We start from the raw sequence: 25,174 nt of genomic DNA, 5'->3' as shown, positions 1-25,174 counted from the left end.
TTATAAATTGAATATTTTCACAGAGCATAGAAAACCTGTTTGTGACCTTCTTAATATGTTTTTAACATTATTAGAGCCCTCTAGACATTAAATAACACGCAAAGAGTTCCCTTTACATTTGTATTGCCCAATATACAGTAGTAAATATAATCAGAGAAAAAGCCTTTTAAGATGTGTTCCGGTGCTAGTAGGTGAGCAGAATGGGTGGCAGACAGGAAGTGATGTCAGGGATTCAGAGTTGAGTTTTAGCTTGGGTTAGGTCTGCAACAGTAGCCCGTGTTATTATTATGATGATGATGATTATTATTATTATTGTGCCTGTTGTGAGATCATTTACACCTGCAATAAAAGCCTGTTGTTCCAGTGATCACATCTAGTGCTTGTCTCCTCCAACAATTACTGACACTTAGTGTGTCTCGACGTGCGGTGTGTGGTTCATGGCTGGTGAGGCAGTCTTTTGGAGTTTTTTTTATGTTAATACAGTTTACTCATTACTCATTACTAAAAGGATAACAAGACAAAGAAGACAATAATTCATCCATCCATTGTCTATGCCGCTTATCCTCACTAGGGTCACGAGGGTATGCTGGAGCCTATCCCAGCTGACTTTGGGCGAGAGATGGGGTACACCCTGGACTGGTCACCAGCCAACAACCATTCACACTCACATTCATACCTATGGACAATTTAGAGTCGCCAATTAACCTAACATGCATGTTTTTGGAATGTGGGAGGAAACCGGAGTACCCGGAGAAAACCCACGCACGCACGAGGAGAACATGCAAAGTCCACACAGAGATGCCCAAGCGAAGATTCAAACCTAGGGTTTCCCAATCTCTTAACTGTGTGGCCAACATGCTCACCACTCGGCCACTGTGCGGCCCGACAATAATTCACCTCTGTTTAAGAAAATGTCTTCTAATTGTATTTAAATGTTTCTTCGTCCCGTTGATTTAATTTGTTATTAACTGGACAACGTTTGTGTTCCTATCCGTATATGAAGTACATGCAGCCTTTGCTTCTGTAGGAAAGGTTCCGATAGCAAAAGTTTGATCACTTCCTGGTGATTTTAGGTATATAATCCTCCATCTTGCCAGTCAAATTCATTAATTCATTCAGCAGAGCATAATATATCTTGAATGCATTTGACTTTATGCTAGCTAGTGCTGCTGCTGTCAAAAAAAATAAAACACAACCACAACACAACAATGGCTTTTCCTCTTTGGAAGGACAGCAGTGGCAAGCACCTTCCAGCTCACGCACGCCTGACCCCTTCAAGATGCATTGGTACTGCAAGTAGCTCCAGTATGACAGTTGTCCTATTAGCAAGAATAATGATGTCATAGTAACATTAAAGACATACAGTAACACAGGCTGCAGAGGGTCATGGTGTATAATAATGTTTCTGCAACATTATATTATTGGTGACATGCTGACAAACACAATCTGACAGGCACCATAATCCAACTCAGTGTGCAGTGTGACAATAGGCAGGCATGCTCGCGGCAGCGCCAGGATCAGGAAGTGATCAAAATGAGCGATTTTGACTTAAGAAAATGTTAAAAACGCTTGGACTGGAAAATACATTTAGAATACCGTTCAATGGACAAATATTAATATTTGTTTTAGATTATCATTATTAGTTTTTTATTTCATCATGACTGGTCAGGCTCTGCCTCACCTGCCTTCCCTGACTGTACGTCACTGCTAGTGACCAATGTTGAATGCTACAGTCACAATTTGAATATGTCATCTTAATGGCTTATATTTGTATTTTAGTTCATTTAGCCATTTCTATGCTTGAAAATGCTTAATTTAGGCAAACAATCCGAACAATTTACTAATAATAGGCCTAATTCAACCACGAAAAAGCATAATTTATTAATTAATACCATAAATTCTGGTGTAAAAGCCACACCCCCTAAATTAAGTGGGGAAATACAGATTTGTTCATATATAAGCCGCAACAGTGTATAAGCCGCACGTGTCCATGTCATAAAATGACATATTGTGGAGCGCACAAGCCCGTGAGGACCAGGCAGCTCCTTGACAGGAGCCAATCATGAGCTATGGTAAAACTCTCGACGAGCTTGCCAACCCTTTGGAAATCGCAAGAGGTCCTTACTCATTATAACAGTCTGACTCTCGTTGTTATCTTACAAACAACATTAAACTCATTACTCAGCAACTTAACACTAAAAAAGTGCCTAAAAAATATACATTGCAAATACTACTTCAATTTAAAATAAACAGCAGCTATTATAACATCAACCCATAATGCATTACTGCCAGCAATTCACTGGAGGACAAGCAATACATAAAATAGTGGATGGCGTTGCAATGCTGCCTCCGTCCACCAGAGGGATCCAGAGGAGCCTGGAGCCGAGAGAGAGGCTGACGTTATTGCAGTGCTCCAATGAATGCGTTGCTCAGATGCAATGGATTATGGTAAACTTTAAAAGAGTTGTTTTTTTCATTTCAAAATTATATTGGTGCATGTTTTTATATTTTTCAGGTACACCTTTTCAGTGTTAAGGGATGAATTTAGTGTTGTCAGTAAAGTATTCTTAGTAAGATGACACTGTGAGTCAGACTGTTATGTTGTTATACTGTTATATATAATGACCTCCTGCGAATTCCAATGGGTTGACAAGCTTGTTGTGAGTGCACTGATAGCTCATTATTGGCTCCTGGCAAAGAATAAGCTACCGTACCATAAATTATCCGCAGGGCTGTATAAGCCGCAGGGTTCAATGTTTAAGAAAAAAGTAGCAACTTATATACCGGAATTGACGGTATGTGTTTCACCCCGTGATGGAGTGAAGCTGCAAAATTTGAACCGCAATGTGGCGAGGGATGCATATGTAACTCTGCACTTGTCCAGTGTAATAGATGTCGTATATCACATACAACAATGTAACATTAAGGAGCCACTCCTTTATGTTAATGTATCCTCCTGCGCCACGCGGGAGGATACAAACCCTATGTGAGGTACAGTGCTAACATTACACTCACATTTTAAGAACAATATCATGTTAGGTTAGCATATTCACTGTGGAAAAACTAAATAATAAAACTTACAGCTCCCACGCTACTAGATAGTTGGCAGAGCTCCAGGCTTTATTTTAAGATGTGTAGCAAAGCCTACTGTTTGGTTTTTTACAAAGCTGTATTCCATAAATTGTTGGGCATACGGAGGAACCGGGCTCCTCTGAATTGGGTAGGATCAGAAGGAGTAGGAGTAGGTGGTATGACAATATATCGCAATGTTTTACCGTACAATTATTTTTTACAAATTTAAAAATGATTATTTATAGCCACTATACAGTAAACGTATTTCACGGTTTCTTCCCAGTGAGTTGAGCTACCATTTCATATGCCATTCAGAGGTGCTCCACACTAAAGTGCTAGAAAGTTGGGTGGAACTTCAACTGCGGAAGTCACAGGAGAAGAAAACTCAAACAACGGTGCGACGGACGGTGCGAGCAGAGAAATTAAAAGGAAAGATGCGCCAGCATGGTTAAATCAAAAGTGTGGTCTCACTTTGGCTTTTATAGTATAAATGAATGAGGCAAAGCTGGATGCGGACTTTGCAGTATGTAAGAAGAGTCTCGTGAAAATACGACACTCGGCCGGCACGACAAACATGCACACGAGTCATATGAAAATAAGAACGCACCTCCAAATAACAGCTGAGGAGAAACGTTGCCTTTAAACCGGTACAAAACACGACTGCAGTATTTGCAGTTCAAGACATCTCTGGTAAGTTAAACGCTATCCTCACATGGTATATCACTGGATGTGCCTTGTTATACTGTCTACACACGTAATAAGGAACCACGACAACATTAGCATTAGGATGAGACACCTAAGTTATTGATTAGCAACAGGCTAAGCGAGGGGTCTCCAACCAGTAGACAGGGAGCTACCCATAGCTCGCCAAAGGATATTTGCTTCCACTCTTAGTCGTTATGCCTCTATTGAATGACAAATTGACCACAAATTTCTGTTTTCTGTCAAAAGTGGCGCAAACAAGTGAGAGAGACGATGGATTTGATCACATTTGATGTTCATAAACGACGCAAAAAGGCTTGATATTTTGAAGATCAAAAGGTCTTCAAAAGTTGAAAAGGTGCAGTGTTTTTGTTTACAGTTAAAACACATATACTTGTGTCTTGCTGCAAAGCCAACCCATCTGCTTGCTACAATTTATTTACCAATTCTTGAACAACATTAGCGAACATACATTTATTGTCTGCCTGGGACAGCTAGTGTGGAAATATTGGAAATAAATGTATCCGTCTTCGATATGCTCCCCGCAGGGGTAAGCATACCCCTCGGGTATGAATCACTGCATTATTGTATTATCACCTTGATAAGGTGTAAACAAGGCACCATCTCTTCCATTTATTTATGTAGTTTTTGCCACCATCACCTCCCTCTGCTTCTCCGGCAAGCACACATCTCCAGCAAGCCTACTCCCGAGTCTCTTCCAGGCCCTGTTTCCATAGCAACAGGTTACTATGGAAACTAGGTGACAGTGCAGTGTATCCTGTCTTCTTAATGCAGACGAGAGGTGTTTAAAGAGAGGTTAAAAGTTTATTTTTTTCAGTCACTCTGTTGAGTGCGTTATTTGTCATTTCATAAAATAGTGTTTCATGCTTAAAAGTGAAACATTAAAGATCACAAATAGATGTGTGCATAAATCGAAAGTAACAGTGAAAAAATAAACATTTTCGTCTTATGATATTGTTTGATTCGTTTAATGAGTCGATTCATCCAAATTTGGAATATGCATAATAAAAAATGCAACCTCATTTTGTAACTTTACACATGATAACCTCACTTGTAGATCATATTTATTTTCCCATGAAACAAACATTCTGCATCCCTTTAGGCCGCTTCATTGTCGTCATAGAGAGCTCAAAATAACAGTGTTACATTTCGCTGTTACACAGAATTGGTATTTTTTCTGTCACCTTAAAATCTTCCTAGAATAGAGACGAGATAACAAAGCTCCTCACGTGTACATGGAGTGGGCAAGTCCGATGTGTTCTGAATGAGTACACTAAGTACTCCTGCGTGGATCAGAATCTGGGGCATATATTGAGGAAAGCCTGACACTCTGGGTGCTCCCATTTGCCCTGGAACAGTCTGTTGCTCCAGAGCATGATAATGACAAATAACATGTTGGATTGCCACAAAGCCATCGCTGCTTATTGAATCCAAGTGTTCCTCAAGACCTCATTGAGCTGGAGCGACTGAACGCAAACAAGCAGAAGGTGCGACACATCTGCTGAGGTGCGACTAAAATGATGCCACTGTTAATGTTATTTTTTTTATTAATGTTAATGCATCAAAACATCAGAAGCAGCCAAATATTCTCTGTATAGCCTTTGTAGCATTACCATTCAGAACTGGATTTAATTTGAGAAGGACACCTGAGGTGAGCCGACCTGCTTTGTGACTCGTCGCAGGACACACAACTGATGCTGCAAAAATAGCTCTCAAATAATAACAGCAGTTCACTCATATTTAGCGAGGAGGCTATTGAGCGTTTGCTGAATTGCTTGTGACATTTCAGGGTAGGGCTAAGCACACCTCACATCATCGGGTGTTTGATTGCTGACGCATGTTGATTTTACTGGGTAGGCCACAGACACGAACAAAGAATGAGTTAGATTTTGTTTTCCAAGGCTTTTTTTTAGATCCTGCCCGTGATTTTTCTTAGAGTTTGATGTGCAGGGCTCTACTTTAGATCGGTGATGTGTGATGGGAAGAACACTCTCGATGGTGCTTATCTTTTCTGTCCCTAGGAGCTTGTCTTGCATGTGAGTTTGTTTTGTGAAAAAAAGTGATCGATGGACAGTTAGGCTTGCTATGTACTTAAAATAAACCATATTTCCCCTAGCTCTACGATGCAATTGTCTACAATATATCCCAAGCTCTCTCTGAATCTTCCTCAATGTCAAAACATTTTGAACAGTTTTATACTGTATGTCCAACTTTGTGTATAGTTTGGGGAAGGTCCTTTTCTGTCCCCAGTTCACAGCAGGGTTGAAGAAGGATTGAAGGATTTAAATTAATATACAGTAGCAATAAAATTAAATTAGACACTTGTGGAACGTTGCATCAATCTATGTACATGTTTAAAAAATATCAAAAAGTTGTATTAAATGATAAGTGTAGGAAAAGATATGAAATAGAGATTTTACCGGTCCTGGGTGACTCTCATGGATAGAATAGGATCCAGCTCACAAGTGACCCTAACAAGGGCACGTGGTATAGAAAATGGATGGTCGATAAATGATGGCTGAAATGTGAGGGATTTTGTAAGATACTGCATATCTCCTTGAACAGTCCAGGGTGTACACCACCTCGCCCGAAGTCAGCTGGGATAGGCCCATGCGTACCCCTCGATCCTAGTGAGGACGAGAGGTATGGAAAATGCATGAATGGATGTATATCTCCTTGAAGATCAATGTACCATAATTTCCGGTGTATAAGCCGCTACTTTTTTTGAAACTTTAAACCCTTCTGGTTAAACTCTAATCTGGTGACATCTTCTTTACTTCAGAACTATTACTAATCGTTTAAATACTGTGCGGCTCACGAGTTAGTGGAAAAACGGTAGCTCTTTCTTTGGCAGGAGCCAATCACGAGCTATCAGTGCACTCACGACGAGCTTGTCTCCCCACTGGAAATCGCAGGAGGTCATTAGTCAATATAACAGTCCGACTCACAGTGTCATCTTACAAAGAGCACCAAACTCATCACACAGCAACTTAACACTCAAAATGTATACCTAAGAAATATACAAACATGTACCAATACACATTTTAAAAAAAAAACTATTGTAAAGTTTTCCCATAATGCATTGTGTCTGAGGAAAGCATTCATTGGTGCCTGCCGCGGCGCTGCAATGATGTCAGCCTCCCTCTGGGCTTTGGGCTCCTCTGACTCCCTGTGGTGGGCAGAGGCAGCATTGCAGCACCGTCCATCCATCCATTTTCTATGCCTCTTGTCCTCCAATGAAATACTTTTTTTTTTCATTTTAAACTTAAACTAATTATTGGTACATGTTTGTATATTTCTTAGGTATACCGTTTGAGTGTTAAGTTGCTGTGTGATGAGTTTAGTGTTGTTTGTAAGATGACACTGTGAGTCAGACTGTTATACTGAGTAATGACCTTCTGCAATATCCAATGGGTTGACAAGCTTGTTGTGAGTTTTTTCATAGCTCATAATTGGCTCCTGTCAAAAGAGCTGCCTGATCCCCAAGGAGTCGTGTGCCCCACAATATGCTATTTTATGACATGGACATGTGCGGCTTATAGTCCTGTGCGACTTATATATGTAAAAAAAAAAATTTTCCTCTAAATTTTGTGGGTGTAGTTTATACACTGGTGCAGTTTATACACCAGAATGTATGGTAATCCCTTTATTGTCTTGTAATCTATAAAATGCCTTGCAAGATTAATGCAGGCCATCAAGTGCAAACAGCAAAACCTGACCCGATGACACCATTAAATAAGAACTCATAGCAACTCACAAAAACATCTTAACAAATCACGACAACAATAATAACAATGATACATCTGAAGCAAACAGCTGTCAACTTCATTATCGAGGACCCCACCAATAAAGATGATCTATACTGTGTGTCGGCTGTAGAAGTTCTACCATCCAGTCACGATGATGGTGCAGTTTTACATTTCCATAATGGAGTCTTCCCTCACCCCCTCTGTCACCATCTGCTACACTGCAGCCAAGGACAAGGGCAGACTGCACTCTGCAGTGAGGCTGATTGGCTACAATCTGCCTTCTCTCAATATTAGGTTTTGGGGACTGTAGGGCAACAGCATTATACTATTATCTTTCAGTTCTCTCTGGAAACCCCTCAGACCCCAGCTACACCCCTTAAATGATGATTTGGATTGGTCCTACAGTTCAATGGTACTTGGTTTTCTGCAAGTCTTCATGTTATATCAGCGGAAAATGTGTGTTCAATGAACATGCAACTGTGCAGACTGGATCTCATGTCAGGGACACAATGGGAGCTGTGACAGTGAACCCGAACATTAAATTGCTGGAACAATGAGCTGTTACAAAGCTTGCAAAGCTGTTACAAAGGGGACTTGATCAGTCTTCGCTGCCACATCAAACGTTGTTACTGATCACTTTCATGTCACCATTTCAAATCTCTCAAAGTCAAGGGTCACTGCTGCAACCACCATTTTCTGCTTCCCTCATCAACTCCTTCCCTTACATTGTATCTCTTGTTCTTGTGCTTGACGCTCGGTGTTGCTGCATAATGAGACAATAGCAGCGTAGGTTTATCCAATTTCCCATAATGAGTATTGATCTCTCTTTGTGTGAGGAGCTGCAAGTTCTGGAAGACTCTTAACGGGAAAGAAACACCATCACAGATGCACAATTCCTCAATTGTGCATCTGTAATGGTGTCCGATTATTGCAGTATTCACAGTTTATACACTCATTGGCCACGACATTAGGTACAACCACATAAGTAAAACATGTCAAATGTTTATTACTGGGGTTTGCATACAGTATCTCACAAACGTGAATACACCCCTCACATTTCTGCAAATATTTTATTATATATTTTCACGGGACAACACTAAAGAAACAACAAAGTAGTCAGTGTGAAGTAGTCAGTGTACAGTTTGGATAACAGTGAAAATTGCTGTCCCGAAATAACTCGGAAATGTGAGGGGTGTACTCACTTTTGTGAGATACTGTAGGTGTAAAATAGCACTGCCTCTTCTTGAGAGGTGTTTCTATTAGTTTAGCCACCTTCGTACCCGTTTGCATAATGAGGTGGGCAGGGTTACCTGAAAAAAGTCTGCAAATTACCTCCATTTTTATTCCATTGCATTGCAACTCTAACAATGGGAAATGTTATGAAAACATGGAAACCAGAGGAAACCCGCTGTCTCTTGTCCATTTGGACATTCGAAGGGATGCCGAAGAAATTTAAAACGGCAACAAGAACCCTGCCACAACTGGAATACATCAAGAGGCTGCAGCAGGGTTTTTTCAGTCTTTCGAACAAATAAATAATAAACTTCAGCAATTAAAGAAGGACTATAGAGACCAAAGAAAGACCTAGGCAAGAGTGGCAGTGGTCGGGGGACAGAATTGCCTTATTTTGAGGAGCTTGACAAAGTTTTGGGCCGTTGCTGGTGTGTTTAATACCACAATGTTGTACTTCTCTGAACTCCACCGAAATCTCACAAAATAAGACTCAGGCACAAATGAGACCTGCCTGGACTCCTGTAAGTTGTATTTGTTTAATTTAATGTTCACAGCACAGTTTTGGGTGTAAATACTAGCCTGCTGTTAACGTTAGCATGCTACTCTGCCCTTCACATTTGTTTGTGCGGCAGCAAAATAGTTTCATTGTAAACCGATAGTCATGTAAGAAGTAACATTTACTGTGCAACTGTGTCCTGGTTTAATATGTTTTTATCTTTCTGTCAGAAAACAATGGTGATGAGATGGATCATCTTCCCTGAGCACCCCAAAAACCCAAAGCCTGCAATGTTTAGTCTTTATGTTAAAATGTTTTGCATTTTGCACCTTAATTTTTAAAATTTTTGCACCTTTACATGCAGTATATATATTTACCTGTAAATAATGTGCAGTGTCAAGGACTATAGTGAGTGGTGTGTTTTGATTAAAAAATGGTCACCGCTTGACATGTCCTGTTATTTCTGTAAAAGACGTAAAGACGTAATGACACGGCTCCCCAGGACAATGGAAAATGAAATTGGTATCTGAGTCAGTTCACAGGCAACACGGTTCCACCCCAGCCGCGAACTGACTCCAGCACCAACACCAAAGTTCGCTACAGTGGAAAAGGGGTATTAGAAAGGGAATTGCCCAGTCCATACGGTTTACAGTGGGGACACTGTATGTCCCCACTGTAAACCGTTTTTTTTAATCCCATTGACATAGCTTCCATAGAAGTAGCAGAGTCTGAGGACTGAGTGCGGACATGTCCATGAGGACATGCTGAGGTATCTGAGTTAGTGGCAAAGCTCCGGGGTGGACGACTTTTGCCTTGAATTCCTTAAGGCTCTGGATGTTGTGGGACTGTCTTGGTTGACACGTTGCTTAAACATTACGTGGAAGTCAGGAACAGTACCTCTGGATTGTTCCCCTCTTCGAGAAGGGTGACCGGAGGGTGTGTTCCAACTACAGGGAGGTCACACTCCTCAGCCCCCCTGGGAAAGTCTATTCCAGAGTGATGGAGAAAAGGGACGGTCAGTCGAACCTCAGCGACAGGAGGTGTAATATGGTTTTGTCTTGGTCGGGAAACAATGGACCAGCTGTACACCCTTGCCAAGGGTACTTGAGGGTGCATGGGAGTTTGCTCAACCGGTCCACATGTTCTTCACGATGTCCTGTGGGGGCATCCTCCAGGGTTCATGGCCCGCTCCTACGTACAACTTGTACAACCTTGCACAACCGGAGACTGTATACAGTCTTGTCTGACTGTACTGTATACAGAACATTATACAGTTGTTCTATTGACTGTATGTGCTGTCCAGTGAAAAGTACTGACATACAGTAGGTTCTCCCTGTCCTTCATCTCACACGCATACGCACACACACGATGCCAGGAGATTTAGACCGTAGACATCAAGTATTTAGAACAGCCTGCAGATGTTCAGTATGTAAATGTTTATCAATTGAGCACAGATAGGCACAGACTCTTAAGCCTCGGTGAGGGTTTTTCTTTTTAAAAAAAAACATCTTTTTGCATGTTGTTATGGAAACTGGTCTGCAACGTGTGCAGCATTCCTTTGCTGTATGCACAAGTGTTTCTACTACGGCTTCTCTGTAAGTGTAAATAGCCATATGTTGGTGCTGCACAATTGATGTACAGCATATAAACCAACAACATTTAATGCTGCTTATTGTAAATGTGGGGAGCACCAACGTTAAAGTAGTACCTTGCACTTCTGTCCTTGTCACTGTTGAACTCGTATTATATTGCATATAGAGGATGTTCTTTTGTGCACTACCAATCACATTTTCTAGGTGATTGTTTAACTTTTAGGGATTTTGCAACCTGGACACAGTGGAACCACCTAAGGTTGAGCACATTCTGTTCCGAGACGCTGTTTGATTGATTTATTCAAAGAAGGAATCAATTTTTCCTTTAAGAATTAATGTGAAAAGCAATAACCGTGTACCAGGTTCACACTGCTGTCCTAAAACAACATAAAACCTATGTTATTACTACTACTACAACAACAACTTCACACGTAGTGCTCCCTTACGTGACTAGTTTGTCCAAGATAGGATTTTCTCCAACCATAACATTCCGATGCATTTTAGAGCCCACAACAGCTTCAGCCTTGTTCACCCCAAAGACAAAATCCATAGCATTCTTAACTGCCAAAACAAGTGTAAAAGTAAGGTAACCACTGTTAATATTCGGACGATAAACACTCCTAACGTCCAGGCAAATGACAATGATTTTTTTTCACAAGTGTAAAAATAAGTTAACCACTGTTAAAAAACTAACAAAAGTCTACTTTAACTTTGTTAACAAGTGACAACATGTATGGTGATGATTTCAATGTGAGAAGTTAAGAAAGTTGAAATGTTCCACCAAGCATGCGCGTCCTGTGTAGTTAATAAAGATTTAATGATGGTGACAGTTTGACCCTGGAACAGATTATTTTCCATTTCTATTATTTCTTATGTAAAAATGTATTAAAAATCTGAAAAAAAACAGGTTGACCAGCACCCCGGAATGGATGATGTTCAACTCTAGTGCTTCCACTGCAGAGTGGAACCTTGGTTAGTGTCATTCATTTGATCCAGAAGGTCCAACTCTAACCAAAATCTATTTTTCCTATAACAAATAATCCAATTAAACCCCAGAAAGCCAAAAATATTTTTATAGTTTTATAATTATACTTTGACATGCAGAAAACAATTGAAAGTACATATAAATACAGTGACGTGCGGTCAGGGGAGGCATGTAAATAGATTAGGGCAGAAACCTAAGATGAGGCCAATTATCGGCTTACTGCTTGAGCGTTGGATCATGGCGCCTGCAAGTTTGTGTTTCTCAGTACGTACAATTATATAATATTGCAGAAACATTGATTATACACCCTGACTTTCTACAGCCTGTATAATGTCTTTCATGTAAGTTTGACGTCATAATTCTTGCTAGTCAGACAATAAACTACACAGAAATGTCAGTGCCGTTGCTGAAGTGGTCAGGCGTGCGTGAGCTGGAAGGTGGTTGTCACTGCTATCCTTCTGGTGAGGAAAAGCCTTTTAAAAAAAAAAAAAAAAAGAACTTTATTGAAATATACAAACAGCAGTGCCGGCTAGAGCTAGATTTACATACAAGTCAAATACAAGCTACAAAGACACCATGTGGCAACCCCTGACTACATCATAGACAGGCAACGTAACGTGGCTGACTTCCGGTTGCTGTTGCCACTTTGTTAGCTAGCTAATAGGATGCTAACAAGGATGGGCGTTTTCGGACAAAAAGTAGATTAAGAATACAGATGGACTCACTGTTACGATTTGGCTGGAGCTGTTGGAAGCTTGACCACCAGTGTGCAGAGACGAGACGATGGAGTGCAAAAATAAATCTTCTTTAATAGTGTAAAACAGGAGCAAACAAAAGGCGACAGAGAAAAATCTCTGTGATAAAAGTGCAGGTAGTCCAGGTAAGTGGATAGTTCAAGTGACAGCACTGATTAGGAGACGAGGTACATAGGAAGCACAGACGATGGCAATGAACCAGTGCCACACGTGCGACGACGCTGGTCTTTTAACAGCCACTAATTGTCCGCAGCTGGGTGGCCACCATTCGTGACGCGGCTGCCTCTTCCTCCCCGGAGAGAGTGCAGGCCGCCAAAATAAGGGCTGGACAGGAGCGAGTTCTTCCTGTCCTGGGAAACCTAACACTCACACCATATTTTATGCTAACCGGAGAATGCACGCAAACCAAGGCAAAAATTGTGGCCTAAATATTCGGCATTAACTATAAAACACGCTAACGGCGACGTATGCTAACGAAGTTCCACTGTACTTGAATTGGTCGTGGTCTATTTGAAGTGGAGGTGACATTTCCATTTGGTCTTTCAGGGGTTTGTATTAAAGGAAAACTGCACTTTTATGGGAATCATCCACAGTCCTTATGTAAGACATGAACACACGTCTTTCTCTTTTCTGGGCATTCTAAAAATATAAAAACAGATCAAAAGAGGCAGCTCATTACCACACGTAATGGGACACACCTATGCCACCTACAAAGACACCTAAAAAACCTCCAACGTGGTTTTATGGTTTTATATACATACTGTAACCATGCAGTAACATGCACAGTCATGATAACATCAAATACTTATAGTATAAATGCTGCAAAATGTCTAACATGTATTTGTCAGAATCCTACTAGCTGTTGTCACACTTTCATGGCTCTCCTGTGCCAGTGGCCCACTGAACAGATTGAATGGTGGCAGTGTGCTGCTGCTGGAGCCTCCACCAGGCTGTCCTGTCACCCTTCTCCAAGTCCTGTGGGAGAACCTCTAAGCTGGCAGACACACTGGCCCATTTCTCCCCTCTCAACTGCTTCTCGTCCGACTGCTGTCAAGCATTCAGTGGCTTGCCGTTAGAAATGTGGCCGAATGTAGAGCACACTATGGTCGTTGTTTCCTACCCGTTGTTGTCTAATCATATAGTAGACAAGATAATAGCCACAATAGACTAATCCCTTAGATGTTGTAACCTAACTGATAAATACAAATTCGTGCAAGTGAGGGGGTTGTATGTCTAATAAGTGCCCCTGGCTATAAAAATGTCATTTAGTCTCTCACACACACACACACACAGAATGGATACTGAATGTGCTGACGGGACAAACGACCTGCCTCCTCCGCCAAACATGTCACTGTACCAGCCGCTCACGTTTTGCTCTACTTTCTCCATTGCAGCTATTCCTCTGAGTATTTAGGATTCTTCAACTGTTCTGAATGCAGGATGAGATTATTAATTACACATTCGCTGACTCTGTGCCTTCCCGCAGCCAAACGCACTCCACTTTGCAAGTTGCGCATCATTTTTTCATCATCCAAGAATAGCAAACAGTACTTAACTTTAATTAATTCAGCACATTTTGACCAAAACTGAACGCTGCTTTGACCGTGAAGTCAAGAATCATGAATACGGAGCCCCGTACTTATAGACGCCTGGGAGCGCAGGCATGACAGGCCGTTGCAGGGAGGGAGGTTTGGAGCTTGACAGTGGGAGGGTGTGGGTGTTTTGAAGTGTGTCTGTGTGAAAAGCAGTTCAGCAATTAAAGCAAAAACTCTCTTTCCCGGTCCCCACTGGAAAGAGAAGACAGGATGGGTGAGGAGGCAGCTTGTGGGAGGGGAGTCGGGGAGATAACGAAAAAAAGACAGGGAGATAAAAGACAGTTATTTTTGACAAAAGAGGAAGAAAGCGTTTTAATTTTAGCTCAGCGTGTCCAAATCGCCATAAGGGGAGTGCTTCAGTGTGTTTTGTTTTTTTTTTTGCCTGAAGACGACGGTCCCGCGGTGTCATTTTGAGCGGCTGAACCAACCTATGCTGGTTTCTTTACCACTGTGACCCACATCCTCAGCTACCTTTAATGTCCTAAAATAGCAATCTCTTTACACCCTGATATCTCCTGCTCTCACCTGAAGTCAACGCACCAATTAGGCTGCAAAGGATGCCTTCTTCTGACACTTTTTGAAATGTTCCTACACTCCACTTCCGCTGTAAACATTTCACTGCAGCTTGTTAATAATAAAACTTCCTGGCCTAACAAAGGCACGACTTTTCCACTATTGTGTTCTGTTGTTTTTGTTTGGAACGCTGTCCTGTTTTGACCTACATACATTACCGTCACCAGAACCTAACTTTTTTGTGTCTCCATGGAAACGTGTGGTGTGCAGGGTGGGAAGAGATGCACCAACTTGAAAGGCAGGATGTTGTTAGTTGCCTCCACAGCATTTGGCTGACAAGCCCACACAACTTGTTCTCGGAGCAAACATGGGCGAGGCGAGTCAGCTTTTTAGCGTAGCAGAACATGGTCACGAGCCACAACATTAGTTACTGTGAAGTGTAAGGCATCAAAATAATTCAGCATCAAAGTGCAGGCAATATTATTTTATGCACAATGTTTATGCATGTTTTCAACACGGTCCAAAAATGATATATACAGTAGATCCCTGCTATTCACCAGAGTTACGTTCCAGGACCACCAGCGAATAGTGAAACATCATAGAATAATTCAGGCGCCCATACAAACGTCTAAACCCTTCTGCTATCTTGATGTTGATATTCTACTCCAGCTCCTCCTCCACGACTATGGTGCATTCAAGGACCACCTAACAAAGTGCGAAGCCTCAGCGCTTGATGAAAAAACATGATCAGTGACGCATAAAGACATAAACATGTAAAAATGGTAGGCTTTCTAACAGTGGTACATGTATGCTGTACATTTCACCTGTATTGTCACGTACTTATGAATTATTACTGACTTATGGTGACTTATGTCTCTCTCTCTTCTATCTGCACCGCCCATTGTCTTCTGCGTCCTGATTAGTTGTAGACCATCGTCAATCAATATACTTATAGCCATCTCCTGTTGTGGTCATCGCTATCAAACTAGCTAACCGTGTGAGCTGCTTGCTAACTGCCAACAGAAGAAAATAAAGAAGCTAACCGTGTGACTCTGAACGCTGTATGTTTGCAAGTTTTCTCCCCGACAAAACCCACAATGTCGATGAAACGTTCTGCACCCAAAAGGCAGAGGAAGTCAGCCATCGCACAAAAAGTTGGACTTGTGGACATGCTGAAGGAAGGTAGAAGTTGCGGCTGTAGGGCACCATTACGGAATAAATGAATCTTCGGTTCATGGAGGACGAGGAGGAAAATACGATGATAGGAGCAATATGTTTAACAAGAATATAAAAACGCTACAGCGGAACGGCCCCAGGAGTTCCAAAGAGGCATGGTCGGAGGAGTCTCTTAATAATGTCTTGTGTCCAACCTAGTTGGTTCATCATTAAAATTCACATGAAATTTGAACTTTGAGAGTGTTTAAACAAGAGAAAAATGTGAGAAAATGTTAATGCCTGTCTGAGAAACGTGTATAAAGTGTATGGTGAGGGGTTTTACAGCCTTAAAACATAACAATAATTGTAAAACATAATAATTGTATTTAAAAAATGAAGTTGGCTACTTTGCGGATTTCATTTATTGCGGGCTATTTTGCGAACCTACCCCGATAATCACGATAAACGAGGGAACACTGTACATGCATCTTCATTTTTGACAATTAATTTAATACTAATGATTAAGTATTAATTACTGTATCGCACAAAAATGACCTGACCTCTAATATTTCAGAAATGTAAGGGTGCCCAGTTTCCTAATGGAGGGTATGAGGCTGTGATTCAGAATGTCATACATGTTGGAATGTATGTTTCCATCAACTAACCGCAGCTCCCCATTCAGTGTCGACAGCACTCATGTCCCTAGAGCATGACGCAACCACCACCATGCTTGACTGTCGGCAAGACAATATCTTGGTCCTCACTTGTGTTGGCAGCTGTACTGCAGTTGTATCATTTTCAGGAGTAGTAAATGTATACAGCTGTACAAGTTGTACACCGACTACTCTAAAGTATATCCAAGTTTCATTGCTATTGTATTGTCCTTTGTGAAGATATACAGTAGTTTCAGTGTTCGGGGTGTGCTCACTTTGGTGAAATACTGTTGATAAAAATCAGCGCAATTAATACCTCTATCACATATTAACTGGGGATTTTTCATTCAGTTCCTGTCGACAGATTTACATGATGAAAGATTCAAGATTCAAGAGAGTTTTATTGTCATGTGCATGGTAAAACAGCAGTTATACCATGCAATGAAAATCTTATTCTGTTCATACTCCCAAGAAAAGAAAGGAAACACAAGAAAGAATAAGAACATAAGAAACATAAACACATAAACATAAATACCAATAAATTAAGCAACAACAACAGAAGAGACATTAATACAAGCAAATAATACAAATAAATAAATAAATAAATAAATAAATAAATAAAGTGCTATGAGTGTGTGCGTGTGTTGCGTGCGGCGTGTGCGAGTGCTTCGTTGATAAGCCTGATGGCCTGTGGGTAAAAGCTGTTTGCCAGCCTTGTGGTCCTGGACTTCAAACTCCTGGGTAGGGCTGGGAATGTCAGGGAACCTCACGATACGATACAATCCACAATACATCCATGTGATAACACCACTGTTAGTTCAGTGTTGGTGTTTACTTGCCCCTGTAAGTGTGGAAGTAACACGAGCTTGAGCTTGGTGTTGCGGGCTACAGTTACACTACTCTTTGATGTCCAGTCGCGGGCCGCAAAATACGATTTGGTGGGCCGCAAATGGCCCGCGGGCCGCAAGTTTGAGACCCCTGCTTTAGCAGGATCCTTTAGAATGGTGCAATGGCGTTTCATCAAAACCATCCCATAAGATGAGGGATGTGAATACTTATTAAAGTGCAAAAAACAATGAGAATGGTGACTTTTCCATTAATATATCTCACACGACTTCTAACACTAAACTACACCTGTTCAAAAAAAATTCAAATTCACATGAACTCAAAATGTGGACAACTTTACTGTACAGCATACGTATTTGTACCTAATATTGTGCACGTCTGCTCCTTCCCGACAAAGCAAGGTAGGTTTGATGTGATCTTGAGGGGAAGAGAAAAGGAGGGAAAGTCTCAGATGTATAATTTATCGGTGCAGTGAGCGGGTGGCGTAGATGAAGTGTGAGCAGGGTGAGGAGAAGAGGGGAGGGCACGTGTGGAGGTGAGAATGGAGGAGGCAGTGAGCGGGAATCCGAGGCTTTTTTTTCCCCCTGTTATCCATCACTTTATCAAGCGATGTAAATCTCCCAGTGCATCAGTGTGATCAGGATTATGTATGCCTGCTGCACTTGTGCGCATGGCCTTCATTTTCCCCTTATGACATGTCTGAGACACTTTGGAGCTCTCTTGGGCCAAATCACACATACACCAAAATATAAGCATCTCCAGGGCAAAGAGAGGGCTGAGGAGGCCTCATGGCCTTGTTCAGTGTCTTCAAGGCTGGAACGGAGAGGAGAAGAAGCCCTGAAGGGAAGAGCTTTGTTAGAAGAGACCTCACTCCCCTTGTTCCCTTGTTTAGTCTTCCCTCCTTGAGCCCTGTTCTCTGAGACGTTTGCACGTTTTTGCCATCCACATGCTTGGCTGCAGGCTACATGGGTGAGGTGAAACAGAAAGAGAGTCGGACGAGTCCAAGCGTGCGTTCCTTCCAGGGAGGTGGGCGTCCGCTGTGGTACATTTTACCAGTAAACAACCGTGAATCTATGAAATATGACATGAGAGTTTGACCTAAATAGACTGTGTGTGTGTGTGTGTGTGGGTGTGCGTGCGTGTGTGTGCTCCAGTATATGAACACAAATAGCCTCTTTGTGTGTGTGCTTTATGTGGTGGCGTGGTATCTCTAAAGGACAGGTCTGCTGTCCAGAGATAGTCCACTATTGTTGTCTTCACCCGCTGATGGCCTTACTGCATCACACATCGAGCAAAGTGACACAAATAAAACCACGCAGACAATGACTAGCACCGTGCTTTCAGGATATTTTACTGCAATGTTCGGACTGCACTGACGGCTTTTACGAATTTAGTCAGAGGTTTCAAAGGTTTCTTTAAATCTGCATTTACATTTACATTTACAACAGTTATCATTTATGTCACTGTTGCACAGCAATCCACAGGCTCAAGGCAGGTAATGTTTCCCTGAATGAACCACAGCTCCCCAAAGCCAGCAGCACTCATTCAGCCCTGGACCATGACAGTACAATTCTCGACTGTAGGCAAGGCACAATTATCTTGGTACTCACTTGCGCTGCCATATGTAGAAAATAATGGCTGTGTGTTGAGTCCATTTCAATGAATAGTAGTAAATCTATACAAGCTGTACAATGACTACTTTAAAGTTTGTCTGAATTTCCTTGAGAAGATGTACTACAATAAGAATATGTTTGCTTATAAAGACAACTGAGAAAGACGGAACACAAATGCCCCCCAAAAGAAAATCATGTTCTTACAAGCTGCAAGTAAACTAGTTATGTTATGTTGTTCAGGCTATAGCTATCTGAATAACTGTTCATATGTTAGGTTAACACACCACCTATTCACGTTACGCTAACAGACGCCTATTTAGCCTGTTGTTTTGCATTTTATTGTTATTGCTATAACTTGCCTTTCAAGATGAAATGTCTGCTCTTGGTCTCTGATTTTATCAAATAAATATCCCCCCATAATGTGACTTATATTCCCATGCGACTTATATATGTTTTTTTTTATCTTTATTGTGCATTTTTGGCTGGTGCAACTTATACTCCGGAGCGACTTATAGTCCGGAAAATACAGTAATCTGTTGCCATTATAAAGCCTTTTTTTACCGTACGTGCCGTCTTTTAAGTCACATTTTAATATTTTTAATTGTCACACAAGTGTAAAAAGAAGTTAACCACTGCTTTTTTACCGATACTGATTACTGATTACTTCCTGCTTCTCAAGATCGATACAGATAACTGAGAGCTTTTTATAGCTATTATTTTTTAAATTTAGATTTAACTGTAGCTAGTGCACACCTGAAGGTAAGAACGACTCAAACAACGTTGGATTTGACAAACTGTACCTGTAGATTTGTCTTTACCAGATAAAATAACATCACTGCTATTACCAAAACATTTTTAAAAAAAATAGCGACAGCTTGGAAGTACAAACTATGACTCGGAGACGTTTGCTGGCCTACGGGGTCCGGTGTCTTTGGCGATGGTGGAAGACGCCATAGTGATGGGAGCGGCTTTAGCGTAGCTTCTTTGGCAGCACGGGCGTCTATGTGGGCTTTCAGGATTGTCAATTTGCTTTGGCCATATTATGCTGAGCAGCCAGGACAGAGGCGTGTGTGTACCGCTTTCTTACATCGCAATAAGTCCCATTTCTGGTTTTATGGTTAGCACACATTTCCTCTGTGCAATCACTGGTACCCTTCTGTGGCATCACAAAAAAACAAAGAAAAAGCAAAAGTGTTTGACTTTAGGAATCGACCCATTGTTCTTTTGGCCTAAGTAATCAAAAAGAGAGAATGAGACTTAATCAAATGAAATGACGGTAAAGAGGAAATGATGAGAAAAGGACACCAAGTGTGCACATTCATGGTCACAAGAGGCCTGTACATACCTTTTCAGTTTCACAGATTATGTAACAGCAAAGATCTGACGGAGTTGAACCACAGTACGAGATGGGACCACGCGCCAGTCTGTCCCCAGCTGTCCACTGCAGACAAACTGTCTCTATCATGTACATTATCTCCAGGCAAACCTGATCCCAGTGAAGAAAGATTAAATGGAGGAGGAGATAGAATATCGAGGTCCTGCAAGGACATAAAAAACACAGCAATAATAATAAAGGGGAGAAAATGAGGACCTGGAGAAAGTCAGGCTGGCAAGGAGATGAAATGTGAATTCTCCTTGGAGGGGGCTTATCCTCTGGAAGGAGCTGACATATACACTGTTAATATATTTGAGGTTTAGCTCGTTTCAATCCAGTGTATCTCCTCACAGAGGGACATCTTGGGCCATGACCACCATAGAAAGCCATATTGTCATCACAAGTATGCTCCACTAATGCACCTTAAAGAAGTGTATTACTGCTACTATACTGTATGCTACTGTGTATCTTCAATCTGCATCTTGATAGAGTGCTTTTGATACGATACATTTAAACGTGTATAAAGCTGATCCATGCCAAACTTTTACGAAACCACATCCCTGAAATGCAGACCAGACCGGCCAATAACAGCACCACAGAACAGTCTCTGCTCATGAGCCCAATTCTTTCAATGCTGTTACAATTTATGAAGTTCCAGTTGTTGAAGTTGGAAGGAGGATCACAAATGTAACCCATATAAACGCTGTCTCTCGATATGCGCTCACCAGGAAAGTCAGTTAATCAAGTCCCAGTTAAGATTGTGGTCGTGCTGCATGATAATGACCGGTAATATTCCTGACTCTTGACATTTTCATATGCATCTCATAAAATTCTGGCCCTCCCATTCATCATAATCATGACTGACTCACGCTGCCCTTGACTCTCTCCTTGTCTTTGTCCTTAGAATCAAACTTGCAACCGCTTCAATCACAGGCTGCATTTTTAGCCACGCACCACAGTATCCAGAGCGTTGCTCATGTTGTTGGACAACCTTCACATGGCGGTGGAACTACCTGGAAATCCTCCTGTCGCATTTTGAATGAGGATCTCATATTACCTACAGTATGTTGTCGTGCACTAAGACTGGTTAGCTCACCTGCACACAAGCTTCCGCCACCTTGCTGAATAATTAAGCAGAGGGCCATGATGTGCCCGTTGCAGCAAACCCCACCTGTGTATGCCATGTCAGACCAGGAGTGTTTGCTAGTCTAAATCTAATCTAATCTAATGTAATATAATCTAAGTGTTTGGGTGCTTTGATTCCACCATGGAAAAAGAATGGTTCTAAAAAATCATTAAAAGCACAAAATCAATATGATATTCATGCCACAGTGGTGCAAAGTGGAATATTTGGGATAACAACAATAATAAACAAATTTTGGTTAGGTCTCACACAAGTAGCCTTACTGTTTGGTAGACTGAGAATAAAAATAAATAGGCAGAATGTACATGTTTGGGTCACTCAAGAAGACTTGGGCCTCAAGAAGACAATACCAAAACATCAGCATATTATTAAAACAAAAAAAACAACGTTTCTACTTTTCATAAAACCAAACATTAGCTATTTCTTTAAAGCCACAATTTCACATATGCAGTGCCAGTCAAAAGTTTGAAGACACTTTTTCATGCAACAGGATGAGGAAGTGTCTCCAAACTGACTTGTGCTGTATATGGTGGGCAAAACCCCCCCCTCAAAACTACAAATACATACTAAAAATGTAATATTATACGAAACAAAACCTAAAATAATATTAACTAAAATAAATAATTATTGACTTGAACCATGCATGGACCATGCAGGAATTCTATCTATCGCTATCTGTCTAGCCGCACGGTGGTCTAGTGGTTCGCACGTTGGCCACACAGTCACAGTCTGGAGATCGGGAAGACCTGGGTCGAATTCTCCCCTGGGGCATTTCTGTGTGGAGTTTGCATGTTCTCCACGTGTGCGTGTGGGTTTTCTCCGGGTACTCCGGTTTCCTCCCACATTCCAAAAACATGCATGTTAGGTTAATTGGCGACTCTAAATTGTCCATAGGTATGAATGTGAGTGTGAATGGTTGTTTGTCTATATGTGCCCTGCGATTGGCTGGCGACCAGTCCAGGGTGCATACCGCCTCTCGTCCGAAGTCAGCTGAGATAGGCTCCAGCATACCCCAGCGACCCTAATGAGGAGAAGCGGTATAGAAGATGGATGGATGGATATCTGTCTATGTGCTGGATAGCAACGTAGCTTATTTCAAGTCAAACTGGTTTCTTGAGCGTGACAATGAGGTCACTGTGCTTAAATGGTCGCCACTGCCACCAGATGTGAAACTAACAGAGCGTGTACAGTGTTGTGGAAGATGTTCGAATGAAGCACTCCCAAATACTACAGCAAATATAACAAGCAAACTACGTGGAACCACCTCGATGTACCTAATAAATAAGTGCAGTCCAGGTCTGGCCTACATAACAGCCCCCGCCATCAACCCATCCTGTCCCTGTTCTTAGCATGACATCACTTATTTTACCCCTTCTGCCCTTCCTCTCACTTTTTCTCCCTGTCACAGTGACGTATAAATAATTCATGTTCAGGCTGCTTCTCGTGGGAGATAAATCATGTGAGCAGGGAAGGATACACGTGCACGGCCACAGGACGCCGTAGGGGGCGGAGCCAGTGAACTCCTACAGGCCATGCTCATCATTCACTGAACAAGATTTGATTGTGTTTTTTTTTTAAGTTGTGCATAACATACAGTATATGTTTATTCTTAGATAAGTCGCTGCCTGAAGCCCGGAGGACTGTTCATCTCTGTCACCTTCGCCCAGCCCTTCTTCAGGAAACGCCTCTATGCTCGCAGCGAGTACGACTGGTCCATCCAACATTCCAGCTATGGTGATGGCTTTGAGTATTTTGTGTATGTAATGACCAAAGGAGAGCCGCTTAGCTCAGAAGATGCAGCTCTGGAAAAGAATCTATTAGAAAGTACTCACGCTTCACCTACGAAAATCATCACAGCACAGAACGATGATCAGGAAGACTTTCTGTCTAATATTGACTTATAGGACGACCTGATGACATCCATCCTGTGCTGTTTCTTAGGTTAGAATTACAAATGCAAAATGCAATGGAGAAAATAGACTGAACCATTAGCGATAATCATTTCCGACATGACCTCTCATTTTCAAGGAAGTTTTATTCATCCTAAGTTACCATGCATACAGTGTATTTCTATCTTCAATCCATTCTTTAAGTTAACATTTTATAGACTGCATGCTTTTATATGATGATGACTGATTTTATGAAACTTAATCATGTATATTTTTTGAAGCCACGACTCAAGAGCACTGTAGTATTTCTGCATTAAAATGGCCAAACTTTTTCTTACTTTGTCCGAAAATGCTCAGAACAATACTGTATACGTTTTTCTATTTTTCCTTATTTTTTTAACATGTTTTTAACTCTTTCACTGCCAAAGACGTCTATTGGCGTCTTTTCAAAAAGTAACGTTGACTGCCAAAGACGTCTATTGACGTCTTTTGCTTTTTTTCGCGGGATCTACAGATCAAAGTCTTATTCAACTTGTGTGTGAATTTCTGACTTGTAGGCAATGTATTTCTGTCCCGGTAGGGGGCAACAGTTCTCTTTTCCTCCAACCAGCAGCGACAGATTGTCTATGAACAAGATGGATTGTGGGTTGGGAGAGGAAAATGGTGAAACACATGCAGAAATTGAGCGGAGACAAAAAATACAGGCAGCTAACAATGTCACAGAGCTTGTCTGGCGGTGGATCTGCCTTTAGTAGTGACGCGATCACGAAAGATAGAGGTGACAAGGGGGATGTAGGTGACGTAGACACAAATGCAGTTGACAATGGCAGCCGAAGCAACAAGCTAGTGGTTAGTGTTGCTGAACCATGTGGCGCAACACCGGAGCCTGACACCGGAAGCAGTTCAGAGTTGGGTGACTCAGAACCCGACCCTGATTCTTCTGACGAGTGGCTGCCGTCTGGATCGGTCAGCAGCAGGGAGCAGACCCCACCGTCACTCTGCTTGAATGTGCTTCTCTGCAGAAAAAGCTTGTTTTCTCTGCTTTTTGGTCAAAATCAGGTGTTTTTGCTGAAAGTACCCAATGTTCTACCACCAATATCTAAAGACCCAAAAAGGCTAGAAACAAACTTTTTTTACTGATGAAAGAAGAGTCTAAAGTTTCTTTAGATAGTTTCAATGTTTATGTAGTCCTAAAACTCAATATTCTGTGGGTCCTGAAAGTTCAGCAAAAATGCCCAAAAACTCTGGCAGCATGGAGCTCTCTGCTCTGACCACGGCTGGCAGTCAATAAAAAAAAGATCAACTCGTGACAATCAAAAACAGCTTTTTCACAGTTGCATTATTTTGGTAAACTAGCATGTTACCCGCCATTTTTGTAAACGGACGTTATTTGTGGAGTATTTCCTGGGACAAATTAAAATGCTCTAAATAAAAGTTGAATACACTTTATTTTCGTTAACATGTCTGATTTTTGCCATATTTGTGGTCCTACACAGTGTTGTTATGATATTTTCCTTACAGTGGAAACTTGGTTAGCGTCATTAATTTGTTCCAGACACGAACTGAAATTATCTGTTCAAGAAAGCCAAAAACGTTAACACTAAACACGTTTTTATAGTTTTACAATTCTAGTTTGACATGTAGAAGACAATTGAAAGTGGATGTGAATACATATAAATGATGAATGAAGGGGAGAAATCAACATTTAAGGCTGTTTTTACCTTCATTGAAGATGTGATTCATGACCTGACTGTCCCAAAGACTTGATGTGGCAACGAGACAACAT

The 25,174-nt window shown here is 41.4% G+C and overlaps 1 protein-coding gene across 1 annotated transcript in view; it reads left to right on the top strand.

Moving 5' to 3' along the window:
* Positions 1 to 24,973, top strand: part of ece2a (endothelin converting enzyme 2a) — a 94,367-nt gene extending 69,394 nt beyond the window's left edge. The window contains exon 4 of the mRNA XM_054766740.1: positions 23,113 to 24,973. Within this exon, the coding sequence (XP_054622715.1) occupies positions 23,113 to 23,403 (291 nt within the window). The 3' untranslated portion in view covers positions 23,404 to 24,973. The remainder of the gene's footprint in view (positions 1 to 23,112) is intronic.
* Positions 24,974 to 25,174: the final 201 nt, after the last annotated feature.

The sequence above is a fragment of the Dunckerocampus dactyliophorus genome, chromosome 2 (genome assembly GCF_027744805.1).
Source record: "Dunckerocampus dactyliophorus isolate RoL2022-P2 chromosome 2, RoL_Ddac_1.1, whole genome shotgun sequence".
NCBI lineage: Eukaryota > Metazoa > Chordata > Actinopteri > Syngnathiformes > Syngnathidae > Dunckerocampus > Dunckerocampus dactyliophorus.
Note: the sequence above shows the minus strand (reverse complement) of the source record. Positions and strands in the feature narration are given on the sequence as shown.